General features: G+C 46.7%; 1 protein-coding gene across 1 annotated transcript in view; it reads left to right on the top strand.

The window, feature by feature from the left end:
• Positions 1–5,178: 5,178 nt before the first annotated feature.
• LOC145361931 (transcription factor Sp5-like) overlaps positions 5,179–17,935 on the top strand; it is a 45,639-nt gene continuing 32,882 nt past the window's right edge. Inside the window, exon 1 of the mRNA XM_080217915.1 lies at positions 5,179–5,205. Coding sequence (XP_080074041.1) covers positions 5,179–5,205 — 27 coding nt within the window. The remainder of the gene's footprint in view (positions 5,206–17,935) is intronic.

Genomic DNA, 17,935 nt, shown 5'->3' with positions numbered 1-17,935 from the left:
GAACCTTAGTTCGGCCTCGTTTGGAATATTGTGTACAATTCTGGTCGCCACACTACCAGAAGGATGTGGAGGCTTTGGAGAGGGTACAGAAAAGATTTACCAGGATGTTCCCTGGTATGGAGGGTATTAGCTATGAGGAGAGGTTGGAGTAACTTGGTTTGTTCTCACTGGTTTGACGGAGGTTGAGAGGTGACCTGATAGAAGTCTACAAGATTATAAGAGGCATGGACAGAGTAGATAGTCAGAAGCTTTTTTCCAGGGTGGAAAAACCAAGTGCTGGGGGACATAGGTTTAAGGTGTGTGGGGAAAGTTTAGAGGAGATGTGTGAGGCAAGTTTTTTTACACAGAGGGTGGAACAGCCTGCCCGGGGAGGTGGTGGGAGCAGGTACAAGAACGGTATTTAAGGGGCAACTAGACGAGTACATGAATAGGACGGAATGGAAGGATACGGATGGAATGGAAGGATAAGCGCATACGGTTTTTGTTTAGGCAGACATCACGATTGGCACAGGAGGGTCGAAGGGCCTGTTCCTGTTCTGTACTGTTCTGCGGATTGCATGCCTGGCCCAGCGATGGAGTGCGGATGTCACCAGTATAAAAGAGACAGGGCCCAACAGGGTGAAGCAGCAGCTGTTTGGTGGCTTTGATCGACATGGCATTTCCCTTTTTAATGCCGGAGCTTTGATAAATAAAAGAGAAACCTTCCGTTCCATTGATTTTCCAATCAGTTTGTACCTCATCCGATGCATGATGAGCAGGAAAACCCCCTCTTCAAAGCCTGAATAGGTTGAAATTCGGCATTGGATCAAGAGATCAATTATCTTTGATTTATTTTTGTTTTAATATGTGCCTTTCAAGTGAAAATCCTCCATGTTCACTTATTTCCTAATTGTTTTTGACTTTGGCCACATGAAACAATCTCCCTCCTTCTCAAAGGAGAAACTGCCTCTGAAATGTGAAACGATTAAATGTACGTTTGAGTGTCTCACTGTTCCAGATCTCCCAGTCCATTCACTTGTCTCAACTCAGGGATCACAGCGAAATCTTGCCCCGAGGGTCCCTCATACTTGTGGGCTGGACACTCTCCAGTCCCGCTGCGACGAATGGAGAAATGGCCAAGGGCCAGATTCGCCATTCTCACTGGCAACTGCAGCAGGGGAGTTGGGGGGCGGGGGGGTGAAGGGGGTCGCGCGAGACTGGAGAATCCCGTCCACAGTCTTGCTCCTCCCAGGGGAAGGAGTGTCATAGGGTCATGTGTAGGTTCATTGAGAGTCGTTATTAACTCCTTGGACTATTTACAAATGTACAATAAAGGGTACACACGAGGTGCAGCCTCTGTGTTTACTCATACACATGTCTCTGCCCAACACTGACCTTGGGTGCAGGTCATCACTGTGTGGGCAGCACTGTACTCGGTCCAACATTAACCATACATGTGCCAGACCCAAATACGACAGGTTAATTCCTGGGATGTGAGGGTTGTCCTATCAAGAGGGACTAAATAGTCTAAATGTGAATTCCATGGAGTTTAGAAGACTGAAGGTTTTTAATTTATTCCTTTATTAGTGTCACAAGTAAGCTTAAATTAACACTGCAATGTCGTTACTGTGAAAATCCCCTAGTCGTCACACTCCTGCTCGGGTACACTGAGGGAGAATTTAGCATGGCCAGTGCACCTAACCAGCACATCTTTCGGACTGTGGGCAGAAACCGGAGCAAACTCATGTAGACACTGGGAGAACGTGCACACTCCCCACGGTCACCCAAGCCAGGAATCGAATCCAGTTGCACACTTGTTTGAAGGCAAGTACTGGGTGTGGGGGATGGCTTTGGCGAGTTGTTCGTCTTCATTGATGACATGTTGAAGGCTCCAGAGAAGACGTCGTGGCTGTGTCCCGTGTTTGTCTTCTGAGGAGATTGGTGCGGATTTTTGCTGTGGCACATCGGAGCTGTCGATTGATGAGTCGAACGCCATATCCTGTCCTTATGAGGGCGTCTTTGAGCGTCTGTAGGTGTCTGTTATGTTCCGAGGTGTCTGTTACGCAACCTAAACAGACCATTGTTTGCAGCAAACTACCCAGCCTTCAGGAGAACAGTGACCACGACACCGCACAACCCTGCCACATCAATCTCTGCAAGACATGATGGATCATTGACATGGATTCCATCATCTCACGTGAGAACACCATCCACCAGGTACATGGTACATACTGTTGCAACTCGGCCAATGTTGTCTACCTGATACGCTGCAGGAAAGGATGTCCCGAGGCATGGTACATTGGGGAGACCATGCAGATGCTACGACAACGGATGAATGAACATCGCTCGACAATCACCAGGCAAGACTGTTCCCTTCCTGTTGGCGAACACTTCAGCGGTCACGGGCATTCGGCCTCTGATCTTTGGGTATGCGTTCTCCAAGGCGGCCTTCACGACACACGACAGCGCAGAGTCGCTGAGCAGAGACTGATAGCCAAGTTCTGCACATATGAGGACGGCCTCAACGAGGATCTTGGGTTCATGTAACCCTCACGACTTGCCTGGGTTTGCAAAATCTCACTAACTGCCCTGGCTGGAGACAATACACATCTCTTTAACCTGTGCTTAACCCTCTCTCCACTCACATTGTCTGCACCTTAATTACCTGTTAAGATTCCCGTTCCAACCTTTATCTTGTGATTGAGTTTATAACTATCACTCACGGGCATTTAGCCTCTGATCTTTGGGTAAGCGTTCTCCAAGGCGGCCTTCACGACACACGACAACGCAGAATCACTGAGTAGAAACCGATAGCCAAGTTCCGCACGCATAAGAACGGCCTCAACCGGGATCTTGGGTTCATGTCACACTATCTGTAATCCCCATGACTTGCCTGGGCTTGCAAAATCTCACTAACTGTCCTGACTGGAGACAAATCACACCTCTTTAACCTGTGCTTAAACCTCTCTCCACTCACATTGTCTGTACCTGTAAAGACTTGATTACCTGTAAGGACTCGCATTCCAACCATTATCTTGTAATTGAGTTTGTGTTTCTATCTGCCGTGTTTGTGAACCCAACTCTCCACTCACCTGATGAAACGGCAGCCCTCTGAAAGCTTGTGCTACCAAATAAACCTGTTGGACTTTAACCTGGTGTTGTGAGACTTCTTACTGTGTCCATAGATGTGTAGGTTAGGGTGGATTGGCTGCTAAATTGCCCCTTAGTGTCCAAAGATGTGCTGATTAGGTGGATTAGCCATTCTAAATTCCCCTTAGTGTCCAAAGATGTGCAGGTTAGGTGGATTGGCTATACTAAATTGCCCCTTAGTGTCCAAAGATGTGCAGGTTGGGCATTAAGGGTCAATTTAGCATGGCCAATCCACCTAATCTGCATGTCTTTTGGACTGTGGGAGGAAACCGGACCACCCGGACGAAACACACGCAGACATGGAGAGAACATGCAAACTCCACACAGTGACCCAAGGCTGGAATTGAACATGGGTCACTGACACTATTGGTAGACAGATGAACTGGTATTAAAAGGTGCTGTCAAACTTCCTTCAAACACTAGTTGGGGTCTGTCTGATAGGCAGATAAAGTTCTTGCCCACCGCAGGCTTGTGTGTCCCAGTGAAATAGAGTTGTCACTGTCGCTTTGATCTGTCTCTGATCAGATCACAGAAAAGAACATTTGCATTTCATGAATTTAAATAGATTTTGGGATGAAGATGTACAAATGCATCGCAACTGGCTCTCAGTGCGATGAATTCATTATTTTACTGTCATCGTTTCTTTATACTTCCCTTGTGTGAAATCTCAGGCTCATAAAGTTCGGGGTATTTGTAACAGCAAAATATTTGTCATCCGTCTCTCACACCAGATTCAACGTTCTGAGGAGAGGATTGGAAACTTTGGGCAGGATTCTCCAGCTGTGTGCGTGCCCCAAGACTGGAAATTCCCACCCGAGCTCTGTGAACGGTTTGCCAGATTTTCCGTCCTGCCCGATACCATTTCTGCAGCGGGCGAGAGTGGAAATTTGCAGTTCTTAATGATTTGATTTTTTAATTTGATTTATTATTGTCACATGTATTGGAATACAGTGAAAAGTATTGTTTCTTGTGCACTACACAAACAAAACATACTGTTCATAGAGTACATAGGGGAAAAGGAAAGGGTGCAGGATATAGCGTTACAGTCATAGCTAGGGTGTAGAGAAAGATCAGCTTAATATTTGATTTGATTTATTATTGTCACATGTATTAGCATACAGTGAGAAGTATTGTTTCTTGCACACTATACAGACAAAGCATAACATCCGTAGAGTACATAGGGGAGAAGGAAAGGAGAGAGTGCAGAATATAGTGTTGCAGTAATACATAGGATGTAGAGAAAGGTCAGCTTAATATTTGATTTGATTTATTATTGTCACGTATTGGGATACAGTGAAAAGTATTGTTTCTTGTGCGCTGTACAGACAAAGCATACTGTTCATAGAGTACATAGGGGAGAAGGAAAGGCAAGGGTGCAGAATGTAGTGTTACAGTCACAGATAGGGTGTGGAGAAAGATCAACTTAACGCAAGGTAGGTCCATTCAAAAGTCTGACAGCAGCAGGGAAGAAGCTGTTCTTGAGTGACTTGGTACGTGACCTCAGACTTTTGTATCTTTTTCCCAACGGAAGAAGTGGAAGAGAGAATGTCTGGGATGTGTGGGATCCTTGATTATGCCGGCTGCTTTTCCAAGGCAGCGGGAAGTGTAGACAGAGCCACCGGATGGGAGGTTGGTTTGTGTGATGGATTGGGCTACATTCATGACTCTTTGTAGTTCTTTGCGGTCTTGGGCAGAGCAGGAGCCCATACCAAGCTGTGATACAACCAGAAAGGATGCTTTCCATGGTGCATCTGTAAAAGTCGGTGAGAGTCGTAGCGGACATGCCAAATTTCCTTAGTTTTCTGAGAAAGTAGAGGCGTTGGTGGGGCTTTCTTAACTATAGATCTGGCATGGGAGCACCAGGACAGGTTGTTGGTGAACTGGACACCTAAAAACTTGAAGCTCTCGACCATTTCTACTTCGTCTCCGTTCATGTTGCCCTCTTCAATATTTCCAGCACTTTATTGTTTTGAATTCGAAGGGTGGGATTTTCCAGCCTTCCCCACCAGTCCGATCTTCCAGTCCCGCCAACGGTCACTCCCTGCCACCATGGCGGACTCCCCTGCAGCGGGACAGGTGAGCCACACAAAACACCACACGCATTGACGGGACTGCATCATCCTGCCAGCGGCCAATGGCGAGCCACCTCAGCCGTGGGAAAACCATGCTGTGTTGGAGCTGGAAAATCCTGGCCTAAATTCCTCATTATTGAAGATCCTATCCCAATCCCACTCTGATTTCTTCGATTGAAATGTTCACACTAGCACTGTCAGTCCCGATCTGCATCCCTGCGGCAACTCCAGCTGTCTCTTTCCATTTGGACTGAACTGATTAGCGATCAGCTGCCCTGCGTTGCCCTCCTACACTGCCCCAGTGAAGCACAGGGTAAGAATCATAGAATCTCGACAGTATTGAAGGACATTATTTGGCCCATCAAGTCTGCACCAACTCTCTGACAGCATGTTAACAAGGCCCACACCACGCTCCTCCCCCCCTCCCCCCTCCCATCCCCATCACCCCATACATTTACCATGGCCAATCCACCTAACCTACACATCTTTGGACATTAAGGGACAATTTAGCATGGTCAATCCACCTAGTCTGCACATCTTTGGACACTAAAGGACAAATTAGCATGACCAATCCATCTAACTTATACATCTTTGGACACCAAAAGGCAATTTAGCATGGCTGATCCACCTAACTCGCACGTCTTTGGACACTAAGGGACAATTTAGCATGGCCAATCCACCCAACGTGCAGATCTTTGGACACTGGGGCAATTTAGCACGGCCAATCCACCTAACTTACATGTCTTTGGACACTAAGGGACAATTTAGCATGGCCAATCCACCTAACCTGCAGATCTTTGGACACTATGGGGCAATTTAGCATAGCCAATCCACCCTAACTTACATGTCTTTGGACACTAAGGGACAATTTAGCATGGCCAATCCACCTAACCTGCACATCTTTGAACATTAAGGGGCAATTTCGCATGGCCAATCTACCTAAGCTACACATTTTTTTGACACTAACGGGAAATTTAGCATGGCCAATCCATCTAACCTTCACATCTTTGGACACTAAGGGACAATTTAGCATGGCCAATCTACTTAAACTACACAGTTTTTGACATCAAGGGGCAATTTAGCATGGTCAATTCACCTAACCTGCATATCTTTGGACACTAAGGGACAATTTATCATGTCCAATCCAACTAATGTAAACATCTTTGGACATTGAGGGGCAATTTATTATGGCCAATCCACCTAACCTACACATCTTTGGACACAAAGGGGCAATTTATCATGGCCAATCCACCTAACCTACACATCTTGGGACACTCAGGGACAATTTAACATGGCCAGTCCACCTAGCCATCATATCTTTGTACACTAAGGGGCAATTTAGCATGGCCAATCAACCTAACCTACACATCTTTGAACACTAAGGGGCAATTTAGCATGGCCAATCCACCTAACCTACACATCTTTGAACACTAAGGGACAATTTAGCATGGCCAATCCACCTAACATGCACATCTTTGAACACTAAGGGGCAATTTAGCATGGCCAATCCACCTAACCTACACGTCTTTGAACACTAAGAAACAATTTAGCATGGCCAATCCACCTAACCTATGCACCATCTCATGCGGATCAAACCTGGAGACTGCGAGCTTGGAATGCTTACAACCCAACTGGATGATGCATCTGCTTACTGAGCCAATGGAGCGACTTCAATGTCCACAATCCGGAAACTTCTTTTCCAATGCCTCTCACTCCTTTTACCCTCCACCCTTTCTCTTCCATCTATTGGTACTCTAGCCTTGTCCGCATCAGCATGGTTCAGTGGCGAACACTCTCGTTCCTGACTCGGAAGCTTTGGGGTTGATGTCCTTCTGTGGAGAATTGAAGACAGAATCCTGGCTGACGTTCCTGGGACAGTGTCGAGGGGGTGTGATGCTAATAATTCCCCATTGAGACGTCATGCCTTTTGTGTTGGCTCACACGGGTGGGAAAAATCTCACACACTCTTTCAGAGGTGAGCCAGGGAGTTCTCCTCAGTGTCCTCTCCAATCTTTGTTCCACAACCAATATCACAACAACAGATTATCTGCTCCTCCTCACTGTTTTATGTGGGATCTTGCTGTGCGCAAGCTGGCTGCCGTCTTTCCTACATCACAACAGTGACAACACTTCAATTGAATGGAAAGTGCTTTAAGAAATCAGGTGCTTGTGTTATAGAAATGCAAGTTTTCCTGTTTTCCCTCTGCTGTCTCCCTCACACCCTTTCACTCTCTCTCCTCCCTCCCTCTTTCTCTCCTCTCCCTCACACTCTTTCTGTCTTCCATTCTTTCTCTCTATCTCTCTCTTCCCTTCTTTCCCTCCTACCCTTTCACTCTTCCCCTTTCTCCTTCCCTCCCTCACACTCTCCCCCTCCCACTTTCCCCTCTCCCTCCCACTCTCTTCCCTCCCTCCCACTCCCACTCTCCTCCCTCCCATTCTCTCTCTCTCCCCTCCCTCTCACTCACTCCCCTCCCTCCAACTCGCTCTCTCCCCTCCCTCCCACTCTCTCCCCTCCATCCCACTCTCTCCCCTCCCTCCCACTCTCTCCCCTCCATCCCACTCTTTCTCTCTCTCTCCCCCCTCCCTCCATCCCACTCTCTCTCCTCCCTCCCATTCTTTCTCTCTCTCTCTCTCCCCTCCCTTCCACTCTTTCTCTCTCTCTCTCCCCTCCCTCCCACTCTCTCTCTCTCTCTCCCTCCCACTCTTTCTCTCTCTTTCCTCCTACTCTCTCTTCCCTCCCTCCCACTCTCTCCCCTCCATCCTACTCTCACTCCCCTCCCTCCCACTCTCTCCTCCTCCATCCTACTCTCACTCCCCTCCCTCCCACTCTCTCCTCCATCCCACTCTTTCTCTCTCTCTCCCCTCCCTCCCACTCTCTCTCTCCCTCCCACTCTTCCTCTCTCTTTCTCTCCTCCTACTCTCTCTTCCCTCCCTCCCACTCTCTCCCCTCCATCCTACTCTCTCTCCCCTCCCTCCCACTCTCTCCTCTTCCATCCTACTCTCTCTTCCCTCCCTCCCACTCTCTCTCTCCCCTCCATCCTACTCTCTCTTTCCTCCATCCCACTCTTTTTCTCTCTCTCTCCCCCCCCCCACTCTCTCTCTCTCCTCCCTCCTACTCTCACTCCCCTCCCTCCCACTCTCTCTCTTCTCCCTCCCACCCTCTCTCTCTCCCTTTCTCTCTTTCCTCCCTTCTTCCCACCTTTATCTAACTGGAACTCAGTCAGAAGCAGCGATGCGTGCCAGATGTTTGCGATGTGAGCAGGGATCGCCACCACGGGTCCTGTGTGAATAACAGTTGACTTCTCCAATTTGTTCACAAGTCATCCAGCAGCCTTTGATGGTCGCTGCTTAGCATAAATTGATGCCCTGTGACTCTCTGAGTCGGCTGGCCTGAGAGTTAGCATATGCTTTGAGTCCCAGTGCGCGTCCAATCTTATTTGTCAATCGGGCTATTTTAAAGCCTTTATTCACATCTTTAATCATGTTTTTCTGCATTTTATTTGCCATAGATCCTCATTAGCTGAGCTCCCGCAGTGCCGTAGTCAGGCCTGACGAGAAGGCTGGGGTGTGGGAGAAGCTGCAGTCAAGGCTAAAGGTCAGGGTTCAGCATGAGAAGAATTGGCCACATTCTTATAAAACAGTCAATCTTGGCCTCACGGAGCGTGTCACTGTAGGAGATTCTTCCAGGTACTGAGAGAAAAGGTATACTCAACATAGATTCCAGCGCTGAACCCTCCTACACTGATATCTTAGAAAGGAAGCTGCCATTTATAAAGCATTTGTCACAAACTTGAGATGCAGAAGGACAGCAAGAGTGGGCTCAATGTCCTGCCCTATATGTCTCAGTGAGACACAAAGAACAAAGAACAACCCAGCACGGGAAACAGGCCCTTCGGCCCAATGAGCCCGTGCCGCCACATCACCCTACACCTATTCTACCCTGCATGTCTACGAATGGAACCCCTAACTTAAGGAGATAGTCATCGACTTCAGGAAGCACAGTGCAGGACATGCCCCTGTCTACATCAACTGGGATGAAGTGGAAATAGTCGAGAGCTTCAGGTTTCTCAGTGTCCAGATCACCAACAACCTGTCCTGGTCCCTCCACACCGACTCTATAGTTAAGAAAGCCCCACCAACGCCTCTACTTTCTCAGGAGATGAAGGAAATTCGGCATGTCAGCTATGACACTTACACTTTTACAGATGCCCCATAGAAAGCATCCTTTCCAGATGTATCACAGCTTGGTATGGGCTCCTGCTCTGACCAAGACCGCAAGGAACTACCAAGGGTTGTGCATACACGTCCTATCACGCATACCAGCCTCCCATCCATTGTCTCCGTCTATACTTCCCGCTGCCTCGGAAAAGCAGCCGGCATAATCAATGCCCCATGCACCCCGGACATTCTCCCTTCCACCTTCTTCCGTCAAAAAAATATACAAAAATCTGAGATCACATATCAACCAACTCAAGAACAGCTTCTTCCCTGCTGCCAGCAGACTTTTGCATGGATCACCCTCGTATTAAGTTGATCTTTCTCTACATCCTAGCTGTGACTGTAACATTACGTTCTGTGCTCTCTCCTTTCCTTCACTATGAATGGTAATCTTTGTCTATATAGCTTGCAAGAAACAATACTTTTCACTGTATCCTAATACATGTGACAATAATAAATCAAATCAAATCAAAGAATGTTCCCGATGGTGGGGGAGTCCAGAACTAGGGGTCATAGTTTGAGGATAAGGGGTAAACCTTTTAGGACTGAGGTGAGGAGAAATTTCTTCACCCAGAGGGTGGGGAATGTGTGGAATTCACTCCCAGAGAAAGTAGTTGAGGACAAAACATCTGATTTCAAGAAGGAATTAGATATCGCTCTTGGGGCTAAAGGGATCAAGGGATATGGGGGAAAGCGGGATCAGGATATTGAATTTGATGATCAACCATGATTATAATGAATGGCCGAGCAGGTTTGAAGGGCCAAATGGCCTCCTCCTGCTTCTAGTTTCTGTGCTTCTGTGTGTGGGATTTTATGGCCTCGCTTGTCCCGAAACTGTAAAATCCCACCTGAGGTCAACAGACCTTCCCATTGACCGCCCCTCAACCGCTCCAATTTCTGTGGCGGGCGGGGTGGTAACATTCCAACCATAGTCTCTTATTCTGTCCTGTCTTTCTTGTTGGGCATAATCCTATCAGACTTGGGATTATCGTAGGAAATCTTTCCTTTTTGCACCTTCTCCTTTGTGCCTCGATATCTTTTGTTGACCAGAATTGTCCATTTACCTCATCCTGTCACCGAGCAATATCCTGTGCTGTGAACTTTGACCTTTGGGATGTTCAACCTAGGGGATCCTGAAGTGGGTGACTCTGTGACTGGAACTTCATTGCCATACACCCAGATTAGCACAAACTCTGACACTTGGGGCGGCACTGTGGTGCAGTGATTAGCATTGCCCCCTCACAGCGCCAGGGACCAGGTTCGATTCCAGCCTTGGGTCACTGTTTGTGTGGAGTTTGCACATTCTCCCTGTGTCTGTGTGGGTTTCCTCCGAATGCTCCTGTTTCCTCCCACAGTCCAAAGATGTGCGGGTTAGGTGGATTGGCCATGCTAAATTGCCCCTTAATGTTGGAAGTTGTAGAGGTTAGGTGGATTGGCCATGCTAAATTGCCCTTTATTGCCTAAAGATCTGCAGGTTAAGATGGATTGTCCATGCTAAATTGCCCCTTAGTGTCCAAAGATGTGTAGGTTAGGGTGGATTGGCCATGCTAAATTGCCCCTTAGTGTCCAAAGATGTGCAGGTTAGGGTGGATTGGCCGTGCTAAATTGCCCCTTAGTGTCCAAAGATGTGTAGGTTAGGGTGGATTGGCCATGCTAAATTGCTCCTTAGTGTCAAAGATGTGCAGGTTAGGGTGGATTGGCCGTGCTAAATTGCCCCTTAGTGTCCAAAGATGTGTAGGTTAGGGTGGATTGGCCATGCTAAATTGCTCCTTAGTGTCAAAGATGTGCAGGTTAGGGTGGATTAGCCATGCTAAATTGCCCCTAGTATCAGGGGGATTAGCAGGGTAAACATATGGGGTTATGGGAATCGGGTGGAATTGTGGTGGTGCAGGCTCCTTCTGCACTGTAAGGATCCTCTGATTTCACGCTGCAGAAACGTTCCTGTCAAACCAGTACATTTGCACCTTTTTCTGGACTTGAGGAGAGCTGGTATGGAAGAATTAGAATATGTGGAAATAGGCAGCATTAATTTGTATAAATCACACTGGATTTGATGATGTTCCATTAAAAATTCGGCTTGCTCTCTGGGTTTGATCACAGAGTGCATTTATGCACAGGCACAGATGAAAGAGTTCAGGATGAAAGTTGTACAAGATGAATACGCAACTCGTAGTTTGTGCTAATTGAGGATCAAACGAAGTCCATGCCTTCTGTTGTTCCAAAGATGTCTCTCGTTCTCAACAGTTGGGGGGGCATTAGGGAGGGGATACAGGGAAAGGTACAGGGGAGTACAGGGGAGAAAAGAGGACATGGGGAAGGGAGGGAACATCGGGCAGCATGGTGGTTAGCACTGCTGCCTCACAGCATCAGGGACCCGCGTTCAATTCCAGCCTTGGGTCACTGTCTGTGTAGAGTTTGCACATTCTCCCCGTGTCTGCATGGGTTTCCTCCAGTGCTCCAATTCCTCCCACAGTCCAAAAGATGTGCAGGGTAGGTGGATTGGCCATGCTAAATTGCCCCTTAATGTTAGGGGGACTAGCTAGGGTAAATGGATGGGGTTTTGGTGGGTTTGTGGTTGGTGCAGACTCAATGGGCCAAATGGCCTCCTTCTGCACTGTATGATTCTATGAAATGCAAGAAAGGGCCATGGAGGAGAGGAGAGGATATGGGGAGGGGACATGGGACAGGCAATGGCCTAGTGGTATATCATAGGATAGAATCATAGGATCCCTACAGTGCAGAAGGAGGCCATTTGGCCCATTGAGACTGCACTGACCACAATCCCACCCTATTCCCATAACCTCATGTGTTTACCCTGCTAATCCCGCTGATACTAGGGGCAATTTAGCATGGCCAATCCATCTAACCTGCACATCTTTGGACACTAAGGGGCAATTTAGCATGGCCAATCCATCTAACCTGCACATCTTTGGACACTAAAGGGCAATTTAGCATGGCCAATCCACCTAACCTACACGTCTTTGACCCCAAGGGGCAATTTAGCATGGCCAATCCATCTAACCTGCACATCTTTGGACACTAAGGGACAATTTAGCATGGCCAATCCATCTAACCTGCACATCTTTGACACTAAGGGACAATTTAGCATGGCCAATCCACCCTAACCTGCACATCTTTGGACACTAAGGGACAATTTAGCATGGCCAATCCACCCTAACCTACACATCTTTGGACACTAAGGGACAATTTAGCATGGTCAATCCACCCTAACCTACACATCTTTGGACACTAAGGGGCAATTTAGCGTAGCCCTATCCACAAAACCCCATGCATTTTCGCAGCTAATCCCTCTGACAGTAAGGGACAATTTAGCATGACCTATCCAGCTAACCCGCACATCTTTGGACTGTGGGCGGAAACTGGAGCACCCGGAGGAAACCCACGCAGACGTGGGGGAGAATACTAAACTATTAATCCAGAAACTCAGCTAATGTTCTGGGGGACCCGGGTTCGAATCCCGCCACAGCAGATGGTGGAATTTGAATTCAATAAAAAATATCTGGAATTAAGAATCTACTGATGACCATGAAACCATTGTTGGAAAAAACCCCACCTGGTTCACTAATGTCCTTTAGGGAAGGAAGTCTGCTGTTCTTACCCCGGTCTGGCCTACATGTGACTCCAGAACCACAGCAATGTGGTTGACTCTCAACTGCCCTCGGGCAACGAGGGATGGGCAATAAATGCTGGCCCAGCCAGCAAAGTCACACATATGAATAAAAAATAACATGGGAAGGGACATGGCCTGGGGGGAGGGATGTTGCAGATGGCTGTAAGAGCTGATTCCATGATTTGATGGTGATGTCATTAGGAAGTTGCACAAGCTGCTGCTTTAGTTCCAGTTTGTACTCTGTAAGAGGTCCTAGAATAGATCTGTTGTTAGTTTGAATACGTGTGCCTTTTTTTGTGTAAAGCCCACAACACCAGACATAGAACATTACTAAAGTAAAATGTCGATGATTCGGGACTTTGTTTCATCAAGAAGATCGAGAAAAGATCTTAAGTTGAAGAAAAAAGCATCATGGGTCTTCACACTTTGAATATTAGAAGGCTGGGGAGAAACAAGGACGAGATTAAAGGTTGAGTGCTGGGTAAGACAAGTAAGCAAAAGAGGCGTTTCCGCAGAAATTCAGCAAGATTAATCTTTCACAAACATATCTACAGATGAATGCAGCCGCTGAATCTCAGCCATTGCTTACTATCGTTACTCATAACGGTCTTTCTCATTATAAAATATTTCCTTTTGGAGTAACATCCACTCTATTCCAAAGATGGATGGATCAGATTTTAAGTAATCTCTCTGGTGTACAATGCTATGCGGATGATATTCTAATTACAGGAGCCAGTGAACAAAAGCCCCTTGAATAATTTCGAAGCAACATTTGAACATCTTCAAGCACATGGTCTATGTATGAAAACTGTGACTTTTTCCAGATGTCAGTCCAGTGTTTGGGTCATTGATAGTAAAGGCCTACATAAAGATCTAAAAAGGTGTACGTTGTTTTAGAAGCACCACATCCAAAGAATGTTTCTTTATTAATGTCGCAAGTAGACTTACATTAATACTGCAGTGTGGTTTTGTGAAAATCACATTGTCGCCACACTCCAGCGCCTGTTCGGGTACACTGAGTGAGAATTTAACATGGCCAATGCACCTAACCAGCACATCTTTCAGACTGTGGGAGGAAACTGGAACACCTGGAGGAAACCTACACAGACATGGGCAGTATGTGCAGACTCCATACAGGTAATAACCCAAGCTAGAAATTGAACCCAGATCCCTGGCAATGTAAGGCTGCAGTGCTGACCTTTGTCTCACCGTGCTGCCCATAACACAATTGAGGTTCTTTCTAGAATTGATAAGTGATTATGGCAAATTTCTTCCTCACTTAGCTACATTACTAAACATTAAGAAGTCTCACAATGCCAGGTTAAAGTCCAACAGATTTATTTGGAATCACAGGCTTTTGGAGCGCTGCTCCTTCATCAGGTGAATGGACTTCAGTCCAATGCCGGCATCTCTGCATCACGGCTACATTACTGAAAACACTGCATAATTTATATGGAACAGTCATGGGACTGGATAACAGAATGTGAGATAGCATACAAGAATGTCAAAGATGCTTTGCAAAAGTCTGAAGTATTGGTTCATTTTATTCCAAAACTACTGTTATTGCTTGCTTGTGACGCCTCACCTTATGGATTTGGGGCAATTGTTTCATCAACTCTTCGTTACTATTTTTGGGCTGTATAAAGGCATACCTTTATTAGCCGCTAGCCAATTGCAGAGATGGTCTCTGATCTTATCTGCACACTCCTACGATATAAAGTGTCATCAATCAGAGTGCCATGCTAATGCTAATGCATTATCATGCTTACCTTTACCTAGTGATTAGATCCCACCAACTAATTTTGCTGATATTCTTTATTTTCCACTGGTAAAAGTGATCCCATGATGGGGAATGTGGTATATATGGTTTGGAAAGGAATAATACCTGGAACCTATCATCCACATCTTGACTGGAAGACATACATGTCAAGAAGGCTTGAGTTCATTGTTCAATGGTTTATTGTGGGGGATCCAAGTCATCATTCCACCTAGGCTGCGTGGAAGAGTTCTTGAATAACTACGTAAAGGACATTCTGGTATAGTCTGGATGAAGGAATTAATATGTAATTATTTTTGGTGCCTAGGCTGGTTGCTCAGATTGAAGAAAAAGTGTCAGTTTTGTGCACAAATAAAAAATACACCACCATTGTCTCCTTTGCACCCTTGGGAGTTGCCTAAAATGTCATGGCAATGACTGCAAGTAGACTTTGTTGATTCATTTGAGGGTTACATGTTTTTCATCATAATTGATGCACACTTGAAGTGGCCAGAAGTTATCCTCATGAGATCTACAAACCATTGGAAAACTTGATGAAATTTTTTGCAAGATTGGGCAAACCGGAACAGACTGTCAGCAATAACGATTCACTTTATAAGAGTTTGAGGATCATCTCAAAGTAAAAGGCATTCAGCAGATAAAATCTGCACCTTATTATCCATCAACCAACGGATTAGCTGAAGGATTTATACAGTCCTTGAAACGTTCTTTAAAAGCTTCAAGAGAGCACGGGTTCATTATCATGTCGTGTGAATTGCTTTTTGGCGTCTCTATTCATGCGACTACCCAAGGATAACCTGCATTACTGGAAAGTTGATTTGTTGTTACCTCCAGAAACTTCAGAGATAGTACAACGTCAACAACAACCTCAAGTTGCTCGATGGGAAGTGAGGGCAAAACAACACTCATTTCAACAAGGAAATCGAGTGTTAGTTCGTCATTATGCCGTGAGTGAGATATGGATACCAGCCATAGTTTCAGCACAAACAGGTCAAATTTCTTACACGGTTTAAACAAGATGGACTAATTTGGCGACACCATTGCTGACCAATAGTTAACACCCCAAACTGATTTTTCAGTTGTTCAATGATGGAGCACCCACAATCCTCTGGGGTAGACAATTCGCAACCCTCTGAGTGAAGACATCTTTAGTCATCTCAGTTCAAAATGGCCGATTCTGAAAGATAATCTCCTCCTGTCCAGACTTGTCAGCCAGGGAAAACAGATTTTCAACATCTACAAATCCTCTCAAAATCATATCTGCTTCACAGAATCATAGAATCCCTCAGTGCAGAAGGAGGCCATTTGGCCCATCGAGCCTGCACCAACCACAATCCCATCCAGGCCCCATCCCAAAAACCCCAAGCATTTACCTTAGCTAATCCCCCTGACACTAAAGGGCAATTTAGCATGGCCAATCCACCCAACCTGCACATCTTTGGACACTAAAGGGCAATTTAGCATGGCCAATCCACCTAACCCGCATATCTTTGGACTGTGGAAGGAAACTGGAGCACCTGGAGGAAACCCACGCAGACATGGGGAGAACGTGCAGACTCCACACAGACAGTCACCCAAACTGGAAATTGAACCCGGGCTCCTGGTGCTGTGAGACTGTAGTGCTAACCACTGTGCCACCATGCCACTGAGGGTAATAGGCTCCATCTAGTCAATCACTCCACTTAGCAACAACCCTCTCACCCCAGGAATCAATTTATTGGACTCTGTTCAGAGGAAAGTATGGCTTTCCTTAGGGACAGAGACCAGAGCTATATACAGAGCCTCCCCTCACAAGTGTTCCCTTTGAGTCTTTTGGATTGATTCAAAGTCCTGGAACTCTCTCCCTAACAGCACTGTGTACCTACACCACATGGAGTGACTGATGTCCAATAACAATCCTGGAACTCCCTCCCTAACAGCACTGTGGGTGTACCTACACCACATGGAGTGACTGATGTCCAATAACAATCCTGGAACTCCCTCCCTAACAGCACTGTGGGTGTACCTACACCACACGGACTGATTGATGTCCAATAACAATCCTGGAACTCCCTCCCTAACAGCACTGTGGGTGTACCTACACCACACGGACTGACTGATGTCCAATAACAATCCTGGAACTCCCTCCCTAACAGCACTGTGGGTGTACCTACACCACACGGACTGACTGATGTCCAATAACAATCCTGGAACTCCCTCCCTAACAGCACTGTGGGTGTACCTACACCACACAGACTGACTGATGTCCAATAACAATCCTGGAACTCCATCCCTAACAGCACTGCGGGTGTACCTACACCACATGGAGTGACTGCTGTCCAATAACAATCCTGGAACTCCCTCCCTAACAGCACTGTGGGTGTACCTACACCACACGGACTGACTGATGTCCAATAACAATCCTGGAACTCCCTCCCTAACAGCATTGTGGGTGTACCTACAGCACACGGACTGATTGATGTCCAATAACAATCCTGGAACTCCCTCCCTAACAGCACTGTGGGTGTACCTACACCACACAGACTGACTGATGTCCAATAACAATCCTGGAACTCCCTCCCTAACAGCACTGTGGGTGTACTTACAGCACACGGACTGACTGATGTCCAATAACAATCCTGGAACTCCCTCCCTAACAGCACTGTGGGTGTACCTACACTACATGGACTGACTGGTGTCCAATAACAATCCTGGAACTCCATCCCTAACAGCACTGTGGGTGTACCTACACCACACGGACTGACTGGTGTCCAATAACAATCCTGGAACTCCCTCCCTAACAGCACTGTGGGTGTACCTACAGCACACGGACTGATTGATGTCCAATAACAATCCTGGAACTCCCTCCCTAACAGCACTGTGGGTGTACCTACACCACACGGACTGACTGATGTCCAATAACAATCCTGGAACTCCCTCCCTAACAGCACTGTGGGTGTACCTACAGCACACGGACTGACTGATGTCCAATAACAATCCTGGAACTCCATCCCTGGTTGGGCAGGCAATCATTCCCTGAATCAGAGAGCTCATGCTCCAAGAGGCCCACCTCATGGGCCTCGTTGAGGTCATTATAGAAGGGAATGCGAGAGCTTGGGGCCTAGGCAG

This window comes from Carcharhinus amblyrhynchos, chromosome X, assembly GCF_965287045.1.
Source record: "Carcharhinus amblyrhynchos chromosome X, sCarAmb.v2.hapA, whole genome shotgun sequence".
In the NCBI taxonomy this organism is placed as follows: domain Eukaryota; kingdom Metazoa; phylum Chordata; class Chondrichthyes; order Carcharhiniformes; family Carcharhinidae; genus Carcharhinus; species Carcharhinus amblyrhynchos.
This window is presented reverse-complemented; position numbering and strand designations above follow the sequence as displayed.